Source organism: Maylandia zebra, linkage group LG4, assembly GCF_041146795.1.
Source record: "Maylandia zebra isolate NMK-2024a linkage group LG4, Mzebra_GT3a, whole genome shotgun sequence".
In the NCBI taxonomy this organism is placed as follows: Eukaryota; Metazoa; Chordata; class Actinopteri; order Cichliformes; family Cichlidae; genus Maylandia; species Maylandia zebra.
In genome coordinates, this window is record NC_135170.1 from 20854845 (window position 1) to 20877557 (window position 22713).

A 22713-nucleotide genomic window follows, 5' to 3' on the forward strand; every position below is an offset into this window, starting at 1 on the left:
CTTCTTCTTATGCAGTGATTAACAACACTTTCTCAGAAAAACGGGAGTTTCTTAAAACTGTTCCTCCCGTACTTAGATGTCCCTGGAATACCAATGAGGGGGAGACTCACAGTGCAACACAGTTCTGATCATTTTTACATCTGGTTTCAGACCAAAGCCAAACCTGATATGATATTTAGTATTTAGACTTGGATTATAATCATCTCTTTCACTACTCCAAGCTGTATAAAATGCAAGCTCACGTACTCACATTTTATAGTCTTTACATTGGTTCCAATATGTTTCAGGAAATTCTTGTATTTACATACAGAGCACTAAACAGCCAGTTTTTTTTTTCTTATCTCAGCTTCTTACAAAATACACTGCTGCTCGCTGTCTTCACAGGCTCAGAATTTGTTAGTTGTTCCCCAGTTTACGGGGAATTTTATTGAATCATTATTATTCAGTTATTTTTAAAAGACCTGTTTATTTCATCGTGTCTTACGGTGCCTTTTTATTGGCTATTATGGCACTTCATTTTCTTATTTATTTTATTGTTATTGTGAACAGTGCTGTGTGACTGCTGTACCCTGCCTCTTGCTTGCTCATTCAGCATTTTACTGTGTCAGGGGCACGTCAAAACCACACATAAATAAGTTTCTTTTATGTCTAACACTGCTCTTGGGTGCTTGAATGTCACTCTTCTGTTTCCCCCCCACCTCAGGTATAGTATGCAAAAAGCGTATGATTAGAAGTGTGACCGCCGAATATTGCGTTTCTTCCTTCTCAGCAATCATTGGAAAATCAAAACCCAAACCACAACACAGCTGCACACGCTTGCATTTCCGCTCTCTCTGTCTTTTCTGCTCACTTCACTCTCACTCTGGTTTTTTCTCGCTTGGTCTCTTTCTTTCCCACATCTCCCTGTCAGCTGTGATGCACTCTTTGATACACGCACCGGTTTTTTGTGTGGATCACATTACTGGATGCTCTTTATTCCCTCCTCTGCATACAGCTCTTAGCTGCTACAGCCAGTTTGCTGCCGGTGGATGAGATTTTGCACACATAGTAACACACAGTGAAACATGCAGATGCTCAATCTCCATCCACACAGTCGTGGCTTTGAAGTTCCATACTGGGAGACATTATGAGTTGCTGTCTCAGGTGAGTACCGAACAATTTGTCACGATTAATTTTCAGAGCGTTTTCAGCATGTAACTGGTCATTGAGTTTGCCTTCTTTGGCATCTGTCGTGTGTGGTCATTTCTGATTGGTCATCAAGTAAACTGCACTGCTGTTAAAGCACTCTGTAACAAGTCGGCTGTCATAATCAATTAGTGATGAGTTTTCCCTGTGCCTCTTTTTTTTTTTTTTGGTGACGAATCTGTTCTACCTGCAGCTAAAAAAACAAAGCTGCTGTCCAGCCGTCTCAGTTTCATTTGAACACAGATGTCTGTCTCACAGCACTGATGGCTCATTTCCATCCTTAGAAAGCTGCCTGGGAAAAACAAATGGTTTGCAATGTTTGTTGTCCACAGGAGAGCCATCAATTATGCATTAGCTGCACCCATAGAGGACTGAGGACTGTTGAGCTGTTTTTCTCACTTTCAGCAATAACTCTAACAATAATTGTTTGAGTCTGTCTTTAAAAAAATCAACTCTACCTTCTTTTACCCACAATTCCATACTGTGGTGCTGAATCAGGAATGCTATAACCTTGAAAGGATTTGATGTACATGTGCTACGTTCCACGCTTTTGTCTTTGTGTCTGCCTGTTATGTTGCCTACAGCTAAAAAAAAGATTTGGAAGGGTTTTTTTGAGTTTGTAGTCTCAAGAAAGGCTAAAAATAAACTTTATATTCCACATTTAGAAGAAAGGTCTTTATGTTTCAGCTGAATCTTTAGTTTGTCTGTGGTGGGAGCCGTATGGAGTTGTGCTTCCAGGAGCTGTGCCTCAGGCGTTGTGTTGGTCGATGTAAACAGTTTCTGTGGACAATGAAATTTGTAATATGAATGCAATGTCTTCTTAGCTAATTTTGCTCAGACTTTCATGGTTCCCCATGAAAAAGCCCTCTGACTGCAGTTTATAGGCTTGACTTTCCAGTGAGCATCTTTTATTAAAACCATGAGGTTTACATTACTCGTTTTGAGTGAAAAATCTCCAGATTAGAACAAGGTCCACAAAATTGAGTGCATGATCCCCTCACAATGAATTGTCATAATTTCAGCTATTTGCTTGTGACCTTTCTTAAAACTTCAGATGCATTTTGGTGCTAACTAGTAAACTGTGTTCCCCATTTATTGCATTTAACTTATCAGCATGACGGAGCTATTCAGAGCTGTTACCCTAGCCTGAATTTGCTGATACTGAATGCCTTTTTTGTCTCATTAAGTATACTGATTGTGCTATAACTCCTAATCGCAGTGATCTGAAAAGCTGTACTGGGAATCCAAGCCGCTGACTAAGGAATTAAGATGCCCGACAGCAAGATATACGATTATTAGTGTGCTCCGTCATGAGCCTGGTGCCTGTGTCGTCGTTCTGAGCGCGGAGAATCAAGTGTTTGCTCTCCTTCTGCCACCCAATCTGCCGGTCTGTGTCCCTCAATCACTGTTACTTACTACGACAGCCCTCACACACTCATGCACATGCATTTACACACGAATGTGAGAACACTCCACCCACCCTCTGATAATGAGGGGTCTGTGTAAGAGGATCTGAGGTGTGCTTAACAGCTCATGAAACTATTTCTTTTGTCCGCCTTGTGAAAACTTGACCAGCTGGGCCACACGCTGCTCAGTCTGCCTCTGTCCCCATCGCTGATTCGCCTCCCCTCCTCCCAAAGGATGTGTTCTATTTTTAAGCAGCCTACTTCTTTTAATAAAGTCTCTCTTAGGTTTCTGGCGCACTTGCCGGTGTCAATTCTTAAATGCTGTAAAGCCCAGGGGTCAGCAAGTGCTTAACAATTGAAATTAGCGACAAGCTGGGAGTACCTATTAGCTCTTTTGTTCATGTGGCTGTGCAGTGTTTTGATAACTTGTGAGTATAGTGAAGTGTCAGCCTTTGTCTGACACTGCATCCATATATAGACTTCAAAGGTGTGAATTAATTAGACTTTCACATCCTTTTGTGTTTGAGTGCCAAAATGTTTTCAGCTTCTGCTTTATGAATCAGTCTTTTCTGGTAGTTTTTGCACCAGTTTGGATACATTTCCTACCTAGCATACATGTAATGAATAGGGATGAATCACACAGTCACAACTGCCAAACTTCCTGCATGTTCACTTATGCACATTACAGTTTCATTGTGCTGACCTGCCTATGAAATTCCACTGGGGCTCCACACTCTTCTCCACTTCTCTCCTCTCTCCCTCCTCACTTACTCCTCTGTTCTTGTCATTCTTTCTTTCCTCCACTGAGGGAAGAGAAGATTTGTCACTCACTACCTCTCACTGCTGAATGATGGACAAGTCAATACTGAGGATTATCCTTTAACCGAGACCAAGAAGACAACCTTGTGTTGACCTCGAGCCTTTGCTTCTGTCTTTTGGTGCCTGTGGAGGACGAGGATAAAGGATGGGAAGGCACAAAGAGTGCTCCCCCAAACATGAAGTTGGAGAAGAGCTAATGATGCTGCCTGAGGATGTTTTGGAGGTGTGGAAGGATTTAAACCACAGCCACTCTTATAGATTGCTCCCTCCCTCTCTTTCATTTGGTCTCGTTCTTCATCTGGCTGCTTTCCGAGCCTGCAGCAGGCACCTTTGAGATCCAGGACACCTTTGCGTTTCTCATCTTTCTCTCCTTTCTCCTTTGTCCGGGAGAGTTGTTTGTTCAAAACTAGATGGGGACTAACTGAGACAGAGGGAAGGCATTTGCATTGCTTAACTGAGCTCAGACACTTCCTCAAAGCCCTGAAGAGCCATGGGAAGGGATAGGAGCCTTTCCAGACACTTTCGGTATGGCACTTTTTGTTTGATCTCAGAACAGTGTTCACTGTGCTTTGTGTTGTTGTGCTGAGCTGTATGTGAAGTTGCTGGAGCGCTGCTGCGCAACTATATCTGGTGGGCTTGTTATCAAGGTGTGTAATGATGATCAATTTTACACTTTGTGTTAGCATGTGAAAATGTCAAAACTAGAAATATCAGATTCCAGCTGGGATGAGAAAACCTCTAGATTTTAGCAAAACTCAGTTTGACATCTCCCAACAACCACTTTTGCATTTTCTTTTGGAGGCTTTTTAATTTCACTCTTTATTTTAACTTCACCGTGTCACATAGTGTGATTCCTATTTGCAGATTCATACTTGGCCCAGCTGTTAAATTAGCTGATCAGAAGTGGGTCTGATGATGATGATAATAATGGTTTTCTTGCACTGAGTTTCCCAGCTGATTGCAATTGTCACTCATCCCTCTGTGCATCATGTCCTTGATCCACCCCTCCCTCAGACCTAATTATAGATTTATCTCGCCCTCCTTATAATTGAGGGCATCCCAAGGCCTACATCCAGCTTCACTGGAGAGAAGCTTTGAAGTTTCTGCTCACTTGTTTTGGCTAAGCTAAACTTTTTTTCTTTTTTTTTACAAGTAGAAGTTTCTTTGACGTAGGTCGGATTGTTTCAGCGGAGTTACAGTACAGGGATGTAGAGAGGGAGTACAGGCGATGACAGCAAAAGAAACCAATAACTGACAGAATGAAATGTGATAAACGTGTAAAAACTGGCCCCATTCTGTTTTGTATTTCCCCCCAACTCCGTTTGTCCGGGGAACCATGGTGATGTATGACTGTTTTTCAGGAAAGTTGAATGGCCTACATAGGGTGTAAGCGCAGAACATACAACTTCATTCCCAATAGTTATATGACCCTGGCCTAGAAAGAGCTCTAGTTTTCTGCCTTCTTTCTTTCCTAGTCTCATGACACTATCAGATTTTACAGCTCATGTCTTCATATCAGTCTCTTTTCCGTTTTTTGCCGTTACTTCATCAGCTCCTGCTTGTCTGTCTTTCCTTTTCTTCCTACTTTTTCTTTCTTTGTCACTCACTCTGGCTTTCTGCTGGCTTGGATGGATACTGTTTTCTCTTATGTATTGCTGTTTATAACTGGAGCATGGTCCTTGGAATAGCAGTACCAAGCAATCTGGTGTTACAGAATAACACATTGCTGCCCTCCAGGGAAGAGTTGACTTTTTGCTGCATGAATACACAGTGCACTTAATCATTGTCACCCTCATACACACCTTTTTGGGTTCATAATTAACATGAATTTAGGTGGATGAAGCATTACCTATGGAAGAATTTTTGTCACTGATAACACTGAGGAGGTTGTCCCAACATGCTACAGAAAGCAGTAAAAGGGAAAGGGAAGGTTTAGAAGATGGTAGTGAGACCTGCTATGATGTATGGTTTGGAGGTGGTGGCACTAAAAGAAAACAGGTAGGGAGAGTTGAAGATGCTAGGAAATTTTATTGGGTCTGTCCAGGAGAGAACAGGAATAGAAATGAGTACATCAGAGGGACAGCTCAGGTAGTGTGACTTGGAGACAACGTTAAAGAAGCAAGGGTGAGATGGTTTGGACAAATACACAGGAGGGATAGTGAATATATTGGACAAATGATGTTGAATAGAGACCTGCCAGGCAGGAGGAAACAGGAAGACCTTATGGTTGTGGTGAAAGTGGACATGTATTTACTACAGTCTTTGAATCTTTTGTAAAGACTCTGTATTTCAGCTACATTTTCCAGATGAGCCTCAACACAAGTCTTCAACAATGTTCTGTTCATTAATAAACACTGTATCTGTGAAGTATGTGAAGAGAGCTTCTTTTGATAAAGTTAATGTGGGCCCGTGATTGCACCATGGGGAACGCCACTTGGCATACTACACTGTTTGGTTACATGAAAAACCAATTATCTGATAGTCACTGAAGCAACTTTACCACCTCAACTCACTCACTCACTCATGTTTCCATTTTTCCCTGATGATGGGTGTAACTGACAGTTATAAATCAGTTTTTGACATCAGTGAATAGAAAAAAAATGTACAGCATTGCTTTATCTAGTGTGTCTTTCTTCAGTGAAACAAAGAAGGTTTGCATAAGAGTGACTATAATTAAGTGCATTGTGTATTCATGGGTTTGGTCTTATGTCAGTGAGACTGCAAGCATCCAGACTGCTTTTCCATTATTCAAGTTAAGGGAAAATACCTGATGATGCTGCGAGTCTGTCCATGGCTGGGTTAGACCACGAGAGTCATTAAGTGTTAATGAGGTTGAAAAACATACAGCGAATCAGCAGTTAGTTCCCATATGTATTTGTGAGTGTGTTTGAGTCAAGGTGGAATAATTTCTGTACCAGGAGACACTGTGGAAAAGCAAACTGTAATTTTGCAGTGCTTCTGGCTTTGTGCTCTTTGAGTTATGCTTGTAATATACATACAAGTGTACTGCAGGTTTGTTCTTGTATAAATGTAATAAACCGTATGAAAGCTGCAGGTGCAACCAGTAAGCAAAATAAATGTCACAAGTCTTACCAACAGTACAAAAGTAGAGACTGTATTAAACTGAGTGTTTTGTTCTTGTGGATGATGAGCACTGGATGTTGGTAGTGGTTTAACATACAGCTTGGGAGTGCATGACCTCATTTATAGAAGTTTTAAAAGTCTCAGTCTGTATTTTTGGAACACCTGTGCATAGCTGGGTTTTGGATACCGATCAATGTGCAGTGTTCCAGGTTGGTTTTAATTAAAGCTATGGTCTGGTGTATATCAGTGTGCACTTGTAAAAACCTTTAAGTTTAAGTGAGTCATAACTTTGTGTTAATAATTCTCTAGAGAGTGAATATCTATATTCCCTCAGCTTTGCATCTTAAGATATTGGTATGAAGGCAACACACTACATAAGCAAGGATTTTTAAGAAACTACAAAACTGAGAATAATCTAATCTTTGCCTCCTAACGATATTCCCAAATGTACCTCTAAAATCACTGTGACAGCTTTGAAATCCAAAGTGCGCCGCTGAGCCTTATTGCGATTTAAATCAGAATTTATGCTGTGTACATGGAGCCACACTGGAACTGGTGCACTCTGAAAAAAACAAAGCACTCTTTCCTGCTCTGCAACAGTGGAAGCACCCAGGAGATTCACGGTGAAGTTAGAGAGATAGAGAGAGTTGTGTTGAGAATCGAGGGAGCATCATTTTGTAGGCAGGATGGGGAGGAAGATATGCAAAAGAGAAAAGGTGGCGGGGAGGTGCACGCGTATGTGTAACAGAGGAGCGCCCTATATTTAAAGAAGGAGCACACGATAGAACACTTTCCAAAACAGTTATTGGCAATATTTCTTCCATTTCTAAGTCACTTCTGTTGCTTTGTTATGCATTTTTCTTGTTCTTGCAGATAATTGGCCAAATATAAACCAGCAGACAGCACTAAGACTGCAAGAGAGTTTAATGGGACCAGACATTTCAAGCAATCTAAAAAGATCAGTGGCAAATGTCAGGTTTGGGTGTGAGTAGAAACCGTAAGAAAATGGTTCTTTATCAGTGTTTAAAGCTGATGCTAAAGATCTTAACCCTTCAAAGCCTGAACCATGAAATAATTGTGAGAAAATTCAAATCTTTGGAAAATAGGGTGTTCTTCTGACAAATTAAGAAAATAATTTCCATATATCATAAATATATTTGCTATATTTGGCTAATTTTTTTAGCAGTGTATTGCTTAAAAATGTATTGTGCAGTTTGGAAAAAATCAGGTTCATGATGTAGGCATTAAAGGGAGAAATTTGTATCAAATAAATAGCAGCAAGTTTTTTGATGCACGCAAAGCTTCTGAGAGGTTGTGCATCTGAAATACGAGCTCTCTTTGGCTTGATTCATTATTTGAAAAAGAAATTACAACTCTGTTTTGTTATTTTTAATCTCTGTGCATGAAACATACAAAAGATCGGGGGGAACTGGGTGCACTACCCTCATAACACACCCTTTAACACACTAAATTTAATGGCAACTTGATGTGAGGGTTTGCTTTTCCTTTAAGAAGAAAAAAACCCACATTTGGAGTAGATGATGGGAGGGCAAAATACCAGTAGTAGGGGGGGAATGAAGTGCTTTCTCCCAGAGGTGGCTCTGGCACTGAGCTTCCTCACATTTCGTATATTAGCAGTGAGCTGTCACTGATACTGAACACTTTTACCTGCAGCCGCTAATGTGACAGGATCACACAACAAAGCTCGTCTCTCTCTTTCATTCTCTCACTCACATGCAAACTCTCACGAAAATCACACACACACACACTCAGATGTTGGACCAGTTCTTTCTGCTTGCCTCGACACTCCCATGAGATGATACGGATTGAACTATTTTTAAGCCAATTAAGTGGATCCTGCTGTTGGAGCAATACGTAATCAGAGCAAGAATCCCTCTGCAGTTTTGATACCTCGGACAACAGATGTTTTGAGACATTAGTATAAAGAATATGATTTTTGTTTGGAAGGTATAGGGTGAAATACTGCTTGTTTTTATTATATATGATACTGATCTCTTGTACAAATGTAAAAAAAAAAAGATTGCTGGGTACTGACTGAACACAAGAGAAGCTGAACTGGAAACTGCTCCTCCTTTGCTGTAAAAGCTTATCCAGTCTCTCTGGGGTTTGTTCTGATCCCACAATGTTTGTCAGGATCTTCATTCCCAAGAAGCACCGGGAGCGTTTTGACGAAGTGGTTTCCCAAAGCCTGATGAGCCGGCTGAAGGGGCGCAGCTTTAGTGACCCCAGCCGCAGCCACCTTCGCCGTAGCCGAAGCGAAGATCACCCCGAACGCCTTCTTGTCTCCACCCGCGCCAGCTCAGTGCCACGCACCCACGCAGAGGAAGGTGTGGTACCCCCTGCCCGAGGCATGCGCAAGACCACGTCACTCATAGCTGGCCACTCCAGTGGCACCACCACAAACTGCAGGTCTGTGTTAAGTAACAATGATTTTGGTTTTCCTTAAAGTTTATTTAGAGCAAAAAGATAGAGGTGCACAAGTCCCACCTCTGCAAAAATAATGAGCAGTATAAGAAATTTGGATTTTTTTCTGCTAACATTTAATCAGTTCCAGAGTGTGCTGGCTTCAGCTACACAGTATATGTCATTTTTAGTCTTCAAGATGCCAGTTTCTTTAAATAACTGTCTATCCTCCTATGTTTGATCACTGCACCTTTCCAAAAAAATCCCCAAAACTGCCTGAACCGCCGTCTCTGTGTAAGCAGGGAATTTATTTAAACTGGAACATGTAGGATTTCAGTGAAAAATAGACCCTTAAGTGGTAAAACCAGTGGCGACATAAACCTATTAGGACAGTCACGCCTGCTCTCTTTTCCTGCAGTGATGCCGTTTTTCATCATGAATTGACGTCATTCGCTTTTCCACTCATATAAACTCATTTAAAGATTTAATGCTGAGAGGTTTTTGAAAAACACCTTTAAACATGATTTAAGCACCCTTTCACCTTCTGCTAAAGTTATGGGAGTAAACCGCCACAAGACACTCCTGATCTCCTCGTTATACAGCTCCCTGGGGACAGATTGTCCATATTTAAGTAGGCTTGTTCATGCAGGATGTGAATTTAAAGTAGTGTGCTGAATATGGAAGTCTGCTCAGCTTCTTTCAGAAAAGGCAGACGAACTATGTTTAACTATGTTATGTGACTCAAGGCTACATTCACTGAGCTTGACAATTAATGAACTTTACCCCATTTATTGTAACAGTTTCTGTCCACTGGATGTTATTTTAATGATGTTTAAAAGTTTAAGAGGGCTTTCTTGTAACCGGTTTTCTAATATTTACTACAGTCGTGCTGATTTAGCCCCTGAATGTGATAGATTATTTCAGGTGACCTGCTTTTCTTTTACAACAAAGGAGCTCTGAGTATGGTTGTTAACTGAAGCTTAAATTTGCTTCTTTAGGACAGTGAGAGTTTGCAAGGGCAACATGAGTTTTGGCTTCACTCTCAGAGGCCATGCTCCAGTGTGGATTGACTCCGTGATCCCTGGTAAGAATGAAGCAGATAATGGACTTCAATAAGAACTCCATATAGGTAAACTGTCTGTCATTCCTTCTCTGTTCTTCAGGAAGTCCTGCAGACAAAGCCGGTCTAAAACCAGGAGACCGCATCCTGTTTCTCAATGGACTGGACATGAGGTTGAACTGCATAAACTGCACATATTCTTTGCATGTTTTTGCATAAAACAGTGCAAATCCTAAAGCAATTTGCTTGTAAAGAAATAAAAAAGAAGAAAAGTGATAGGAAGTTAGCATAAACATGTTGTTATGGTCCCACTGTTAAAGATATTTTTTTCATTTGTAAAATTTGGAGCCTTTGAATATATTACAAGACTGAAGTAAGACAAAATATGACAAGAAAGTACCCCCCAAAGCAACTTTTCATTCATTGGTTACTGGTTATTTGGATGACATAAGTAGTAGTGACATCACTAAATATTAAGTTTTAGCTTTTCTACTAAATAACTGGTAGACTGGTAGAAATGCCTTTGACATCCTGGATACCATCTGTCCGCCTGCAGGACCTCCTCCCATGAAAAGGTAGTGTCCATGCTGCAGGGAAGCGGTGCCATGCCCACACTGGTAGTGGAGGATGGGCCGCCTACATTTACCCTTGCAGAGCAGGACCTTGCAGGAGGCGGCGTTCCTACAGAACGGGCCCGCTCTCCTGTGCTCAGCTCCCTCCAGTGGGTGGCAGAGATTCTGCCTCCCAGTATCAGGGTTCAGGGTCGCACCTTTGGGCAGCAGTTGGAGCACCTGCTGACCATTCAGGAGAGATACACAATCTGCAAAGCATTGGAGAACTTCTTCCAGCATAGGTAAGCAAAGCACAGGGAGAAAAGGAGAGTATGGATAGAGACTAGGGGTGCAACGATACACAAAATTCACGGTTCGGTTCGGTTTGATACTTTGGTGTCACGGTTCGATATTTTTTCGATACAAAAAAATGTTCATGCCTTTTTAATTTGTCATTTATTAAAATTATAAATATATATTTTAACTCAAAAGTACAGTTTTTAAATTTAATGTTGCTGAAACAAAAGTAATTTAAAAAATAAATATATCTCAGGGCTCTCAAAATTTCAAAATCCCTGGTAGCCCTTCGGGCAGGGACTCTTCAGTTTTTGGTAGCCCAAAGTAAATTTAAGTAGCCTGAATAAAAAAGAGAGCAATTTTTTGATTGATGTTTTGTTTCCTGTTTTGTTTCCTTTACAATATTATACATTAAAGTATAATATTGTAAAGGAAACAAAACATTAATCAAAAAATTGTTGAAAAACAAATTACAACATTGTATAAAAATTACAATCATCAACTCAAATACTTGGTTCTAATTGAACAGAAATTTCTATGAACTTGTAAGAACTGTGTAGGACTTGAATCAGTCTGTGTCAGATCCTGAATTTGAAATTTCCGCTGAAGTCACGGGTAAGAGGCAAGTGGAACCAAGATCTAGGACATTTGCTTTTTGAAGTTTGCAAAGACTGCTAAATTTTGCCAGTGGTAGTTCACTCTTTGCAACATAGTACGCTGTTCTAAACAGATTTTTCAGGTTTATTTTTAGTATGTTATTTGCAATTGGTGTTTGTTCTGGGAAAGATATTGCAGACTGAGCAATAATGCATTTCTTGCATTTCTCATGGGTTCTAATGGGGGCCTTTCTTAAAATGACTGGTCCCAGTAACAAAGGCGCTTGTCGACTCAGAAATCGAGAGAAAACCAACAACACACCCGGCAGAACATTATGTTATTTACACGGGTGCACATAAGTGGTCCGCATGTGCGCATTCGCTGTCAAAATAAAAGAGTGAAAGCAAAAAACAAGCGCAAATTCAAACGCGATTTCAATATGTCACATATTGACAGCTACATTTCTGAAAGAATGCAAAAGCATTGACATATATTTTTCCTTCCTACAATAGCCCAACGGGCAGGGCAGAGATAGATTTTGGTAGCCCGACGTCCCGGGGCTAGCGATTTTGCAAGCCCTGTATCTGATTGAGGAATCATTCATCTTTGAAAAAGAGAGTTTATTACAGAGAAATGGCTCTTTCCAAAATAAAAGCTATACTATACGCTTCTTCTGGGCTATATTCTCAGCAGCATATTGTAGCGGGTCAGGGCTGTTCAGGGTTCTGTTTGTACAGTTATGTTTTGTTTATGTTGCCATAGTGACGGGTGACGCCCTCTCGCTGCGACGGTGTGTCCTTCCGGGGTCAGAGGGCGCCCTGTGTGGTGTTGTTGTTGCTGCTGCTGTGGGGTTGCCGCGCTGAGCAGTTAGCTAGCGGCAGTGTTCTTCTGCAGATGTCGATAAACGGCTGTGCTCCCTGGCTAGCTCACGGGAAGCAAGACCAAACGACACCTCCGTCTCCACCTTGTCTGAGCTCGCCACATTGGTGTCAGAAGTGGGATGATGGTGGCACCCCATGTTCTGACCCGAGTGACTTTTCCCCCTCCGGTCGTGACCAGCCGGTGCGCCAAAAGAAGGCACCTGGACATTTGCAAAGTGAAAGCAAAAAACAAACGCAAATTCAAACGCGATTTCAATATGTCACATATTGACAGTGGCTCACTGATGCCAATGACATAATTACCCAGCTACATTTCCTAAAGAATGCAAAAGCATTGACATATATTTTTCTTCCTACAATAGCCCGACGGGCAGGGCAGAGATAGATTTTGGTAGCCCGACTGGAAAAATCGCTAGCCCCGGGACGTCGGGCTAGCGATTTTGCAAGCCCTGTGTTACAGGCATGGCCCTTTAAGGATGAAGCCTGATGGGAAATGTATTCGGGATGTGTGTAGCGGGACTGCCTGGTGTGTGTGTGAAGAGAGAGAGAGCGGAGAAGGGGAAAAGGTAACGGTTAGCTACAGAAGAGACGAAAAGAAAACAAATAAAAGGAATATAATAACTCCCTCAACAGCCAGAGTTGTGTCGGCGATGCTCGCGGTGAGTAAACTGTTTCAGCCCACTGTACGTGGTGTTCATGCCTTAGAGAAGAAATAAAGTTCGGTGAAGCAGTTTCCTACGCCTCCTTCGATCTTTTTGCTAGCGGAGTTGACCTGTATAGTAAGCTGTTGCCGGTGTTGTGCCAAAAAGTGATTGTCTGCCAAAAACTGATTTCCAGTGTTTCTGTGTATTTTTTATGTGTAATATCTTTACGTATGTTCGTAAATAGACTTCGGTGAACAGGGGATACAAAGGGGTTACATAAAGAATTAAAACATTATCTGTTTTTTAAGTATCTTTACAACTTGTACTTACATTATAACCAATCCGGTCCTTTATCCCCACTTAAAATATTTTTACAGAACTATTGTAATATTTGCTGCCATTTCTGCTGTCCTGTTGGGCAACTTACTCTTACAAAATACATTTTTAATGTTAATGAGATTTTTTTTACTGCATAAATAAAGGTTATATAAAAGTCGCTGCCAAAAACTGATTGCGGCTTGTATCTTGCTACACGAATGTTGTTTGTGGCTCAAGATGACTTTATGTCATCCATAAGGGATGCATTTGACATATGTTTAACATATTATAGCCCAACAAGTTACTTATAGCACTTTAAATATGAGCAATCGCTTTTTGGCAAATACCGGAAATCAGTTTTTGGCAGACAATCACTTTTTGGCACAACACCGGCTACGAGTCAGTTACGGAAACCTTCAAGTAACTGCCAGAGGTTTCCTTACTATGGTTCGGGGCCGCGGATCTGGCACGGTAACACCTGTATCTGATTGAGGAATCATTCATCTTTGGAAAAGAGAGTTTATTACAGAGAAATGGCTCTTTCCAAAATAAAAGCTATACTATACGCTTCTTCTGGGCTATATTCTCAGCAGCATATTGTAGCGGGTCAGGGCTGTTCGGGGTTCTGTTTGTACAGTTATGTTTTGTTTATGTTGCCATAGTGACGGGTGACGCCCTCTCGCTGCGACGGTGTGTCCTTCCGGGGTCAGAGGGCGCCCTGTGTGGTGTTGTTGTTGTTGCTGTGCGGTTGCCGCGCTGAGCAGTTAGCTAGCGGCAGTGTTCTTCTGCAGATGTCAATAAACGGCTGTGCTCCCTGGCTAGCTCACGGGAAGCAAGACCAAACGACACCTCCGTCTCCTCGTTGTCTGAGCTCGCCACATTGGTGTCAGAAGTGGGATGATGGTGGCACCCCATGTTCTGACCCAGTGACTTTTCCCCCGCCGGTCGTGACCAGCCGGTGCGCCAAAAGAAGGCACCTTGACATTTGCAGGACTTTGTGTGGGATAATGGGGTCGTCGGGGACGACTGACCCCTTAGGTGGGGGCTATGTAGCGGGTCAGGGCTGTTCGGGGTTCTGTTTGTACAGTTATGTTTTGTTTATGTTGCCATAGTGACGGGTGACGCCCTCTCGCTGCGACGGTGTGTCCTTCCGGGGTCAGAGGGCGCTCTGTGTGTTGTTGTTGCTGTGCGGTTGCGCTGAGCAGTTAGCTAGCGGCAGTGTTCTTCTGCAGATGTCAATAAACGGCTGTGCTCCCTGGAAGCAAGACCAAACGACACCTCCGTCTCCACCTTGTCTGAGCTCGCCACAATATTAAACATATCAGGTCCCCATAAGGAGAATCATGTGCTAACGGCTGTCTAAATGACTCGGGTAAAGTTTGTAGCATGCATGCTTGTTGTTTTTGTCTGCTTCCACTTGTCTTTGCACTAGGATGATGTCTGCGTAAATGTGCAGTCATATTCGTTGTGTTCCCACTAGTGCTGTCAGCGTTAATCTCGTTGAAATGACGTTAACGCCACAACATGGCAAATCTCCGTTAACGAGCTACCCCTGCATGGGGCTAGACAGCCAACACGTTAAGCTAACTGCGCTAACGCACTAGTTCCCACCCATGTAATTGAGCATTGCGTGGCACATCCAACATACTGTTTTACTTTAGTCCATGACTGGCTTACCTTCAGGGTCATACGTCACATGAAAACCAAAATAATTCCAAACGCCAGATCTGAATGAGGGTGGGGGAGGTTCAATTTGCCATGTTGCAAGGAGAGCTTAACTTCTGTCTCGCTAGCTTGCCCTGCGCTCTTCCTTCTAACGATCCTGTCTGTGTTGAACGCTTAGTGGATCTGCGCTCGACAGTGCAGCCTAGGCAGTAGTCGAACGCAGATTCACTGAGCGCTCAACACAGACAGCATCGTCAGAAGGAAAGTTGATAAAATAAATTACAAATGTTGTATTGTTCGATACATATGCGTACCGAACCGAAAGCACTGTATCAAACGGTTCAATATCGATACGAGTATCGTTGCACCCCTAATAGAGACCATAGATTGTGTACTGTATAAGGGGGAGACAGAGAAAGCTAGTGACTCAATAATATTGCTAGTAATATATTAATATGGTTGTATTTTGCTCAGCTAGAAGCAAATTAAGTTGTGGGTTTGGATTTCAGTTCAGTTCAATAACTTGGGCCAACTACATAGATGATGGCCATACACCTGAGTTCAAATTTTCCTGTTACCCTCTAATTCCTTTGACCTCTAACTGGACAGCCAGGTGATCTCTGTCCCGTTGCCTGTGCTTCAATGACAGGAATGTTGACACTCTGATCGTGGATGTGTTCCCAGTGCTGGACACTCCAGCAAAACAGGTGATCTGGCAGTTTGTTTACCAGCTGCTTACGTATGAAGAGCAAGAGCACTGCCAGAGCAAGATTTCACGTTTTCTTGGATACAAATCCCCAGGTAAGTGCACAAATTTGTTGTAGTTTACATTTTTATGACACTTGGTATTACATATGGATTATGAAAATGTGTTTGTGTGTGAGATGGAGACTCTTCTAATGAAACGGCAGTGTCCTTTGATGTGGTCTCACTTTTCACATAACTTCAAATGAAGCAGTGGAGACTGCCAGCAAGACCCATTGCAGCCAACCTTTGCATGGAGGAAGTGGAAAGTAAAGCTCTTGGCTCTTTCACAGAGACAGCACCTAGCCACTGGTACAGATACATCAGTGACACCTGGGTCAAAATCAAAACTCAAGAACACAAAGCCTTCACAAGTTCCCCAGGGAAGATGCAAAGTTAATACAAAGATAATAATTTAATGTTTCTGGCTGTGCTGTTGTATTACGGAGGATGGAAGCCTCAACATTGAAGTTTACTGGAAGCCCACACAGACCAGTACCTACTCTTTGACTCCCACCACCCTCTGGAACACAAACTTGGGGTGATCGGGACGAATCGGGCAGAAAAAGTTCCCTTGAAGCACAACATCCCAGTGCACTTTAGACCCAACCACACACTCAGACAAAAACTGGTTCATCCCAAGGACAAAACTCCCAAACACAAGCTAAACAATGTAGTGTATGCTGTGCAGTGCAGCGAGGAGTGCTCAGACCTCTACATTGGAGAACCCAAGCAGCCGCTCCATAAACACATCGCACAGCATAGAAGAGCCACCTCGACAGGACAAGATTCATCTGTACATCTGCACCTAAAGGACAAAGGTCACTCTTTTGAGGATGCCAGTGCTCACATTTTGGACCGAGAAGAGGAGTAAAAGAGGTCATCTATGTCCGCTGTGAATCACCATCTTTGAACAGAGGTGATGCTTACGACACCAACTGTCAGCCACCTACAATGCATTTTTGAGATTCCATCTAAGGCAGCTCAACCCCCATTCACATCTTGTGTCAGGTGATCTCAACAGGTCATATGATAGGAAGGCTGAGAATCGATACGCCACTCACTGTGGTTTCATTCGAAGGCTCTGGTAGCAATGACTCATGGCTTGGCTTGGCTCATGTTACGATGCATAATGACCACCTCCTCAGAGACAGTTTCCCAATTTTTCCAATTTGTGGGACTCACCATCTTTTGGTTTAAGAACCGAAGAAGCTTCTTGAACATCTCCAAACAACTTAAAGAAGTCAGTCGACTTCGTTTCAAGCTCTTAGGACTACTATGACCAGGATGACTGAGAATCTGCAGAGACGTATGTCCTGACGATAATCACGGGTCATTTTTGGGGATCTTAAATAGAATCGCTAGTTCGGTGAAATGCAATCAACCCAGGTGCTGCAGCCCCTTACACTCCTGCATTGCAAATACATGTGTGTGTGTTCCAGTTCCACCTCCACCACCACCACCTCCCCCTCCTCCGGAGCCCGAGGTTGTCCCTGAGCCCCACCGCCGTAGCAGTTCCATGAGGGTGACAGGGACCACGTACAGGAGCAGTGTGAGGGGACGTAGCTCTGATGACCTGGTCATTGGTACACACTTGGGCATGGGTACTGAACTTTACTGTCTCTGTCATCATCAGCAGCAACATTAACACCCCGACCACCTCGGCACGCTTGACTCCTATCATGATCATGACGCCATTAGCACTGATATTGTTATCATTGTGCCTGTCCACACGGTCCTGTTTAAATTCACTTATTGATCAGAATTAAATTTTCTTCAAGCTTCTTTTATATGAACAGTTTTGTTGAAATCACTACATGCTTTTACATTTGCATATTTAATGTATTATTTAATGTATTTAACATGATCCCATGCAGTCATGTAGTAACATCAGTCTAAATCCAGTATATCTCTTTGCTGATCTCACTCACTCTGCTCACTAACTCACAAGCCACCCAAAGCCCAAATACTAACAACACATGCAAAGCTGGAATCTATATTTGGGTCTATCTCACTCATAAGAGTCTAAGTTCTTCCAATGGTTGTGTTATCATAGGCCACCGTGCAGAGCCATTACTGGAGACGGGGATGAGGCTAGCTCCAGGAGAGAGACAGTCAGGGGATGGTACCTCTCTCCCTGAAACTCCCAACAACCTCACTAATGTACGTAGCCATGCCCATTTTAATGAGACAAGATGCATATAATAATGGCAATTAAAGAGTTAGGATAAGAATTCTCAAACCAGTATATATATATTTATATATTCGTTTGCACATTTTCACCATGTAAGCTGTCAGCAGTGTACGCTGAACTGGAGAACATGTATTCAGCCAAGAGGTCCAAGTCTCTGAAGAGTCGCCCGCCTCCTGCCCCTGAGAGTTTGCTGGATCTGGACCCTCCGTCACGCACGGCATCCCCTACGATACACCTTAACACAGGTAGCTGATTGTAGACGTTTGCATTTGGAGCTGGAGTGGAATCTTACTCTAATACACAAAATCTCCATCTGTCTGTACATCATGAAAACCTCCTATATGATCAGGAGCTGAGCACCCAAACCTGACACACAGGTACATCTTAGAGCCCTGAAATTTCTTATCGGTGTCACATATTATTGGGGCGTTGTCACGTTACCTAGCAACCACCTAGGTAACGTTTGTGTGTGTGTGTGTGTGTGTGTGTGTGTGTGTGAGGGAGAGAGATTTTAGGGAAAACATAGAAGTGAAGGGGAATGACAAAAAAGGGCTGCAGAAAAAGAAATATATACAAAAATCCTGGGTTAAACGAACAGATTTGTTTTCCTGCTGTACATAAATACACAGCAGAGCAGAGGTTTGAGACAAATACAAAATTTAATCTCCTCAAAAAATTATTTTCCCAAGGGCTAATTTATTTTTTTTTTATGACCCACGTGGGAAGGATCAGAGCAGTCCTCACAAATTAAATCTGGATCACACTGGGTTAGGCTCTGACGATTTAAAAATTTTACATCAGTAACAAAGTGCTGTCATCGAACACTGAGCTGCATACATATTTGGTGATGGTGGATGTGGAACTAGAAAACACACCATTAAGTACACCTGTCAGTCAAAAATTAGATTTCTCTGATAGTAATGTAATTACTGTATGTAATATGAACACGAGAATCATTACTTGTATTTGTTCTCATAATTCACTGACTGCAAGGTATCATTAAAGAGACATTTCTTTTAACTGCTACATTTCAACATAATTAAGAAAGCCAAGATTCTGTTGTCATCATTACAATATATCATTTCCTTGTCCTAGGTAGCCGCAAAGGCCCTTCATCCCATACATCCTGGCCGGAGCCTCTCCCCAGCCCCCCACAATCCCAGTTCTACCCATCAGGGTTAACAAGCCAGACCAGTGGGGAGTCCAACCCTTACATCAGCCTTGACAGTCCCCCTCCCTCACCTCCAGAACCCCCTGACTACCCGTCTAGCCCCCCTGCTCACCGCAGCAGCAAGCGCCGTTACACCTTCTCCAAACCGCCTCGCTCTGAAGACACGGACCGCTTTCTGGATGCACTGAGCGAGCAGCTGGGACAGAGGGTGGCAATTGTCGATGACTTCTTGACTCCTGAAAACGACTATGAAGAGGTAGAATCACATTAACACTGCACCAATTTTGCAAAGCACTGAAATGAAATTATCATCGAGTAACTGTTTAGCTACTGGGAAAACTAATGTTTAACTTTTCACAGTAATCAAAACTCCTTTAATTTCTACAAGGTGCTTTATGCAGTAAAAAATAAAATGCCTGTTAAATCCTTTGTGGCCACAAAGCACAGGACACACAAAGACATTGTTCTGTGTTTGTAATAAAAGATGCTGGGACATGTTTCCCCAGTTTGTTTAATATAAGATTTCAACAGTTTACCAGTTTAGTCTCTCTTGTTGTATAGGTCAATCTGTCTCATGCCTCTGGCTCCTATTTTGGAGTAGGTTATCTGCTTATATTTTTATTTTTGCAGTACAACATGTCATATTTGCTCAATCCAGCATGAAAGATGAATAAAAATTGTCTTTTCTTTATTTTTGTGACTAAGAATTGCATGTTTTAAAGGGTTCTATGTGCTTTATTTTAAAGTATTATGAAATTATCTTTGACCAGAATAGTCTGTTACCCTCAGTGAATTTCTGTTGTTTCTGTGACTTCAAACAACATCATAAAGCATCATTAAAATTTACTGCCAATCTTAAGGTTTTCTCATAGGTGGACTGCCTTGACCTTGGTGTTTTTAAAATCAAAGACAATTTATAGAATAATATGTGTCATAGAGAGAGGTTCACAAGCCTTTGTTGACCTGACAAATAAATCTTCAAATGAAAGAGCATGTAAAGGATTTAAAAACTTAACTGCAGCATTTGCATTGAAATACATTGAGGAGGTTGTAGAGAACCTGCTTACACATTTATGTATTTTATTTCTGGTTAACTCTTGTAGTTTGACAAATGTACCAAAAAAATCCACTTTGGCATTAGGTCTAATGAAGTGTAATTGGTGTTAATGCCAGGATGTTGTGCAGATGGGCTTCCCAGATGAAGAGGATGATGATAATGAAGACGATTTGGTGGTGGATGAAGAAGAAAGTGGAGGATTTGTCGCTCCAGAGCTCAGCAGCCCGAGTGATGTCCAGAGCAGCAGTGGAGAAGAAAATGCCTCATCTCTGACCTACTCATCTTCCTCTGATCACATTCCCCCACCCCCCATGACCCCTCCTCCACCCCCACCAGTCCAGTTCAATGATCCACCTCCGCCTCCTCCGCCCCCAGCACCTGCACAGAGTCAACCGCAGCACCAACAGCAGCAACAGCAGCAGCAACTAAGCTACACTCCCGAACACTCCCCAAGAACATACGTGCCCATCCGCCGGAAATCCGGCCCTCCTCCCCCACCTCCTCCCCGCAGTAATCCACCACCTAAACGCCACTCCTTGCATAAAGTCCTCCCTACAAGGGAAGACCTACAGGTGCATGCTACCATACAAGAGCTAAAAGCCTACCAAGAGCAACAAGCCTACCAGGAAAGGCAAGCCTATGAGGAGCAACAAGCGTATAAGGAGAGGCAGGCATATGAAGAGCAAAAAGCCTTTGAAGAACAACAACTCCTGCAAGAGCAGCAGGCCTTGCAGGAACAACAAGCTTATCAAGAGAAACTTTTCAAAGAGAGACAGGCTTATGAAGAGCAGAAGGCATTCGAGGAGCAAAAAGCTTTTGAAGAGCAACAGTTGTACCAAGAGCAACAGGCCTACCAAGAAAGACAAGCGTACGAGCAGCGTCAAGCCTACCAGGAGCAAAAAGCATATGAACAGCGTCAAGCCTACAAGGAACAAAAAGCATTCGAGGAGCTTCAAGCCTACAAGGAGCAAAAAGCATTCGAGGAGCTTCAAGCCTACCAGGAACAAAAGGCCTATGAGGAGCAAAAAGCCTATGAGGAGCGACAAGCCTATAAGGAGCAGCAAGCGTATCAAGAGCAACAGCTGCAGCAGATCTACCAGAGCCACCACTCGATGCCTGCCCAGCCAACGCAGCAGAAAGCCCATTCACCTCTTCCTCTTCAGTCCTTACCTCCTCTTCCCTCTCCAGACTCCGTCCATCACCACGCAAACCACCCTCTTTACATGATGCGCCAAGCACAGCAGCAGCAGGCCCACCAGACTCATCATCACCGACGTCTGTCCCGTTCTGCGCCTCCCCCACACCAGCCGTCACCCCAACCAACAGGCCATCCCAGCCAACAAGGTCAGTACGTAGAGGGCATCTACCAAAGTCATCAGAGTGTAAGACCCCAGCCCCACCACTCCTCAACTGAGATGCTCCACCAGATGCACCAAGCCCCGGCTCATCATTCCTCAGCTGAGGTGCTGCACCAGTTGCAGCAATCCCAGGCCCACCACTCATCTGCTGAGATGCTTCAACAGATGCAGCAAGTCCATGCCCACTACTCATCATCAGAAGTGCTCCACCAAATGCACAAATCCAAGGCCCATCATTCGTCAACAGAGCTCCTGCACCAGGCTCAACAGATGCAGCAAATACAGCCTCTCCACTCCTCCACCGAACTTCTCCACCAAGCCCACCAGATGCATCGAGGACAGCCCCACCATTCCTCAACTGAGCTGCTCCATCAAATTCATAAACCCCAGGCGCACCACTCCTCTACAGAGCTTCTTCATCAGGCTCATCAAATGCACCAACCCAAGCCCCATCACTCCTCCACAGAGCTTCTGCATCAAACCCAGCAAGAGCCTGCATCCCTCCCAGTTCAGCTAAATCGGGATGGCCACTCCCATCAGAGCAGGAGAAGTCTAAAGGGCCATCATCAAACTGAAGTGTCGGTGCAGGGGAGGCACCAAGAGCAGCAGATCCACCAAACCCACCACCCCCAGCCCACAAAACCCTCCCCCCAGAGACCCCACTCTATCCAGCAGACGCACCACCATTCCAGCACTCCTCAGATCCACCACATCCATCACATGACCCCACAGCCACCTCCTCAGGACTACCAGCACCAGATTCAGGTCATCCACCCTCCCCAGCAGCCTCACAGGCCCCAGCCCCTTCTCTCCACGTTTCAACCCCTGCAGCCACACCAACCCACCCTCTCCACTTTTCAGCCACTGCCTCAACACCCCCAGTCCTCCACCCAAACTGCCCGCCCACAGTCACAGCCCTCGCATCATTTGCTGCAATCTCAACACCAGTCACAATCCCACAGCCAGAGCCAGCCCCAGTCCCTCCCCCACTCTCTTTCTGACCCCACGGAGCACCTAGAGCCCCCACCACCTCCTCCTCTTCCCCCACCCTGCTCCCCTCCACCTCTACCAAGACCTAGTCTGTCCAGAATGGACTCCAACCATATGAGTGTAAAGAGGCTGCGCTGGGAGCAGGTGGAAAACTCAGAAGGGACAATATGGGGACAGGTGAGTTCTGATTGGAAGCCAAAGCTTCTCAAAGTGCCACCGAGTTTAGATTTAGAATTCTAAATGTAAAATATTTTGCAAAACTATAACA

The 22713-nt window shown here is 43.4% G+C and overlaps 1 protein-coding gene across 4 annotated transcripts in view; it reads left to right on the plus strand.

Moving 5' to 3' along the window:
• The window catches only part of grid2ipa (glutamate receptor, ionotropic, delta 2 (Grid2) interacting protein, a), a 30732-nt gene that overhangs the window by 2861 nt on the left and 5158 nt on the right, over positions 1-22713 (plus strand). Inside the window, exons 1-11 of one of the 4 annotated variants that reach the window (XM_024802296.2) lie at positions 3306-3935; positions 8649-8924; positions 9917-10002; positions 10082-10151; positions 10535-10831; positions 15581-15732; positions 17118-17279; positions 17732-17838; positions 17967-18114; positions 18965-19296; positions 20214-22622. In XM_024802296.2, coding sequence (XP_024658064.2) covers positions 3901-3935; positions 8649-8924; positions 9917-10002; positions 10082-10151; positions 10535-10831; positions 15581-15732; positions 17118-17279; positions 17732-17838; positions 17967-18114; positions 18965-19296; positions 20214-22622 — 4074 coding nt within the window. In that variant the 5' untranslated portion in view covers positions 3306-3900. Of the gene's footprint in view, positions 1-3305; positions 3936-8648; positions 8925-9916; positions 10003-10081; positions 10152-10534; positions 10832-15580; positions 15733-17117; positions 17280-17731; positions 17839-17966; positions 18115-18964; positions 19297-20213; positions 22623-22713 lie in introns of those variants that run through there. The other 3 variants (XM_076883137.1, XM_024802293.2, XM_024802294.2) reach the window with 3 other exon arrangements.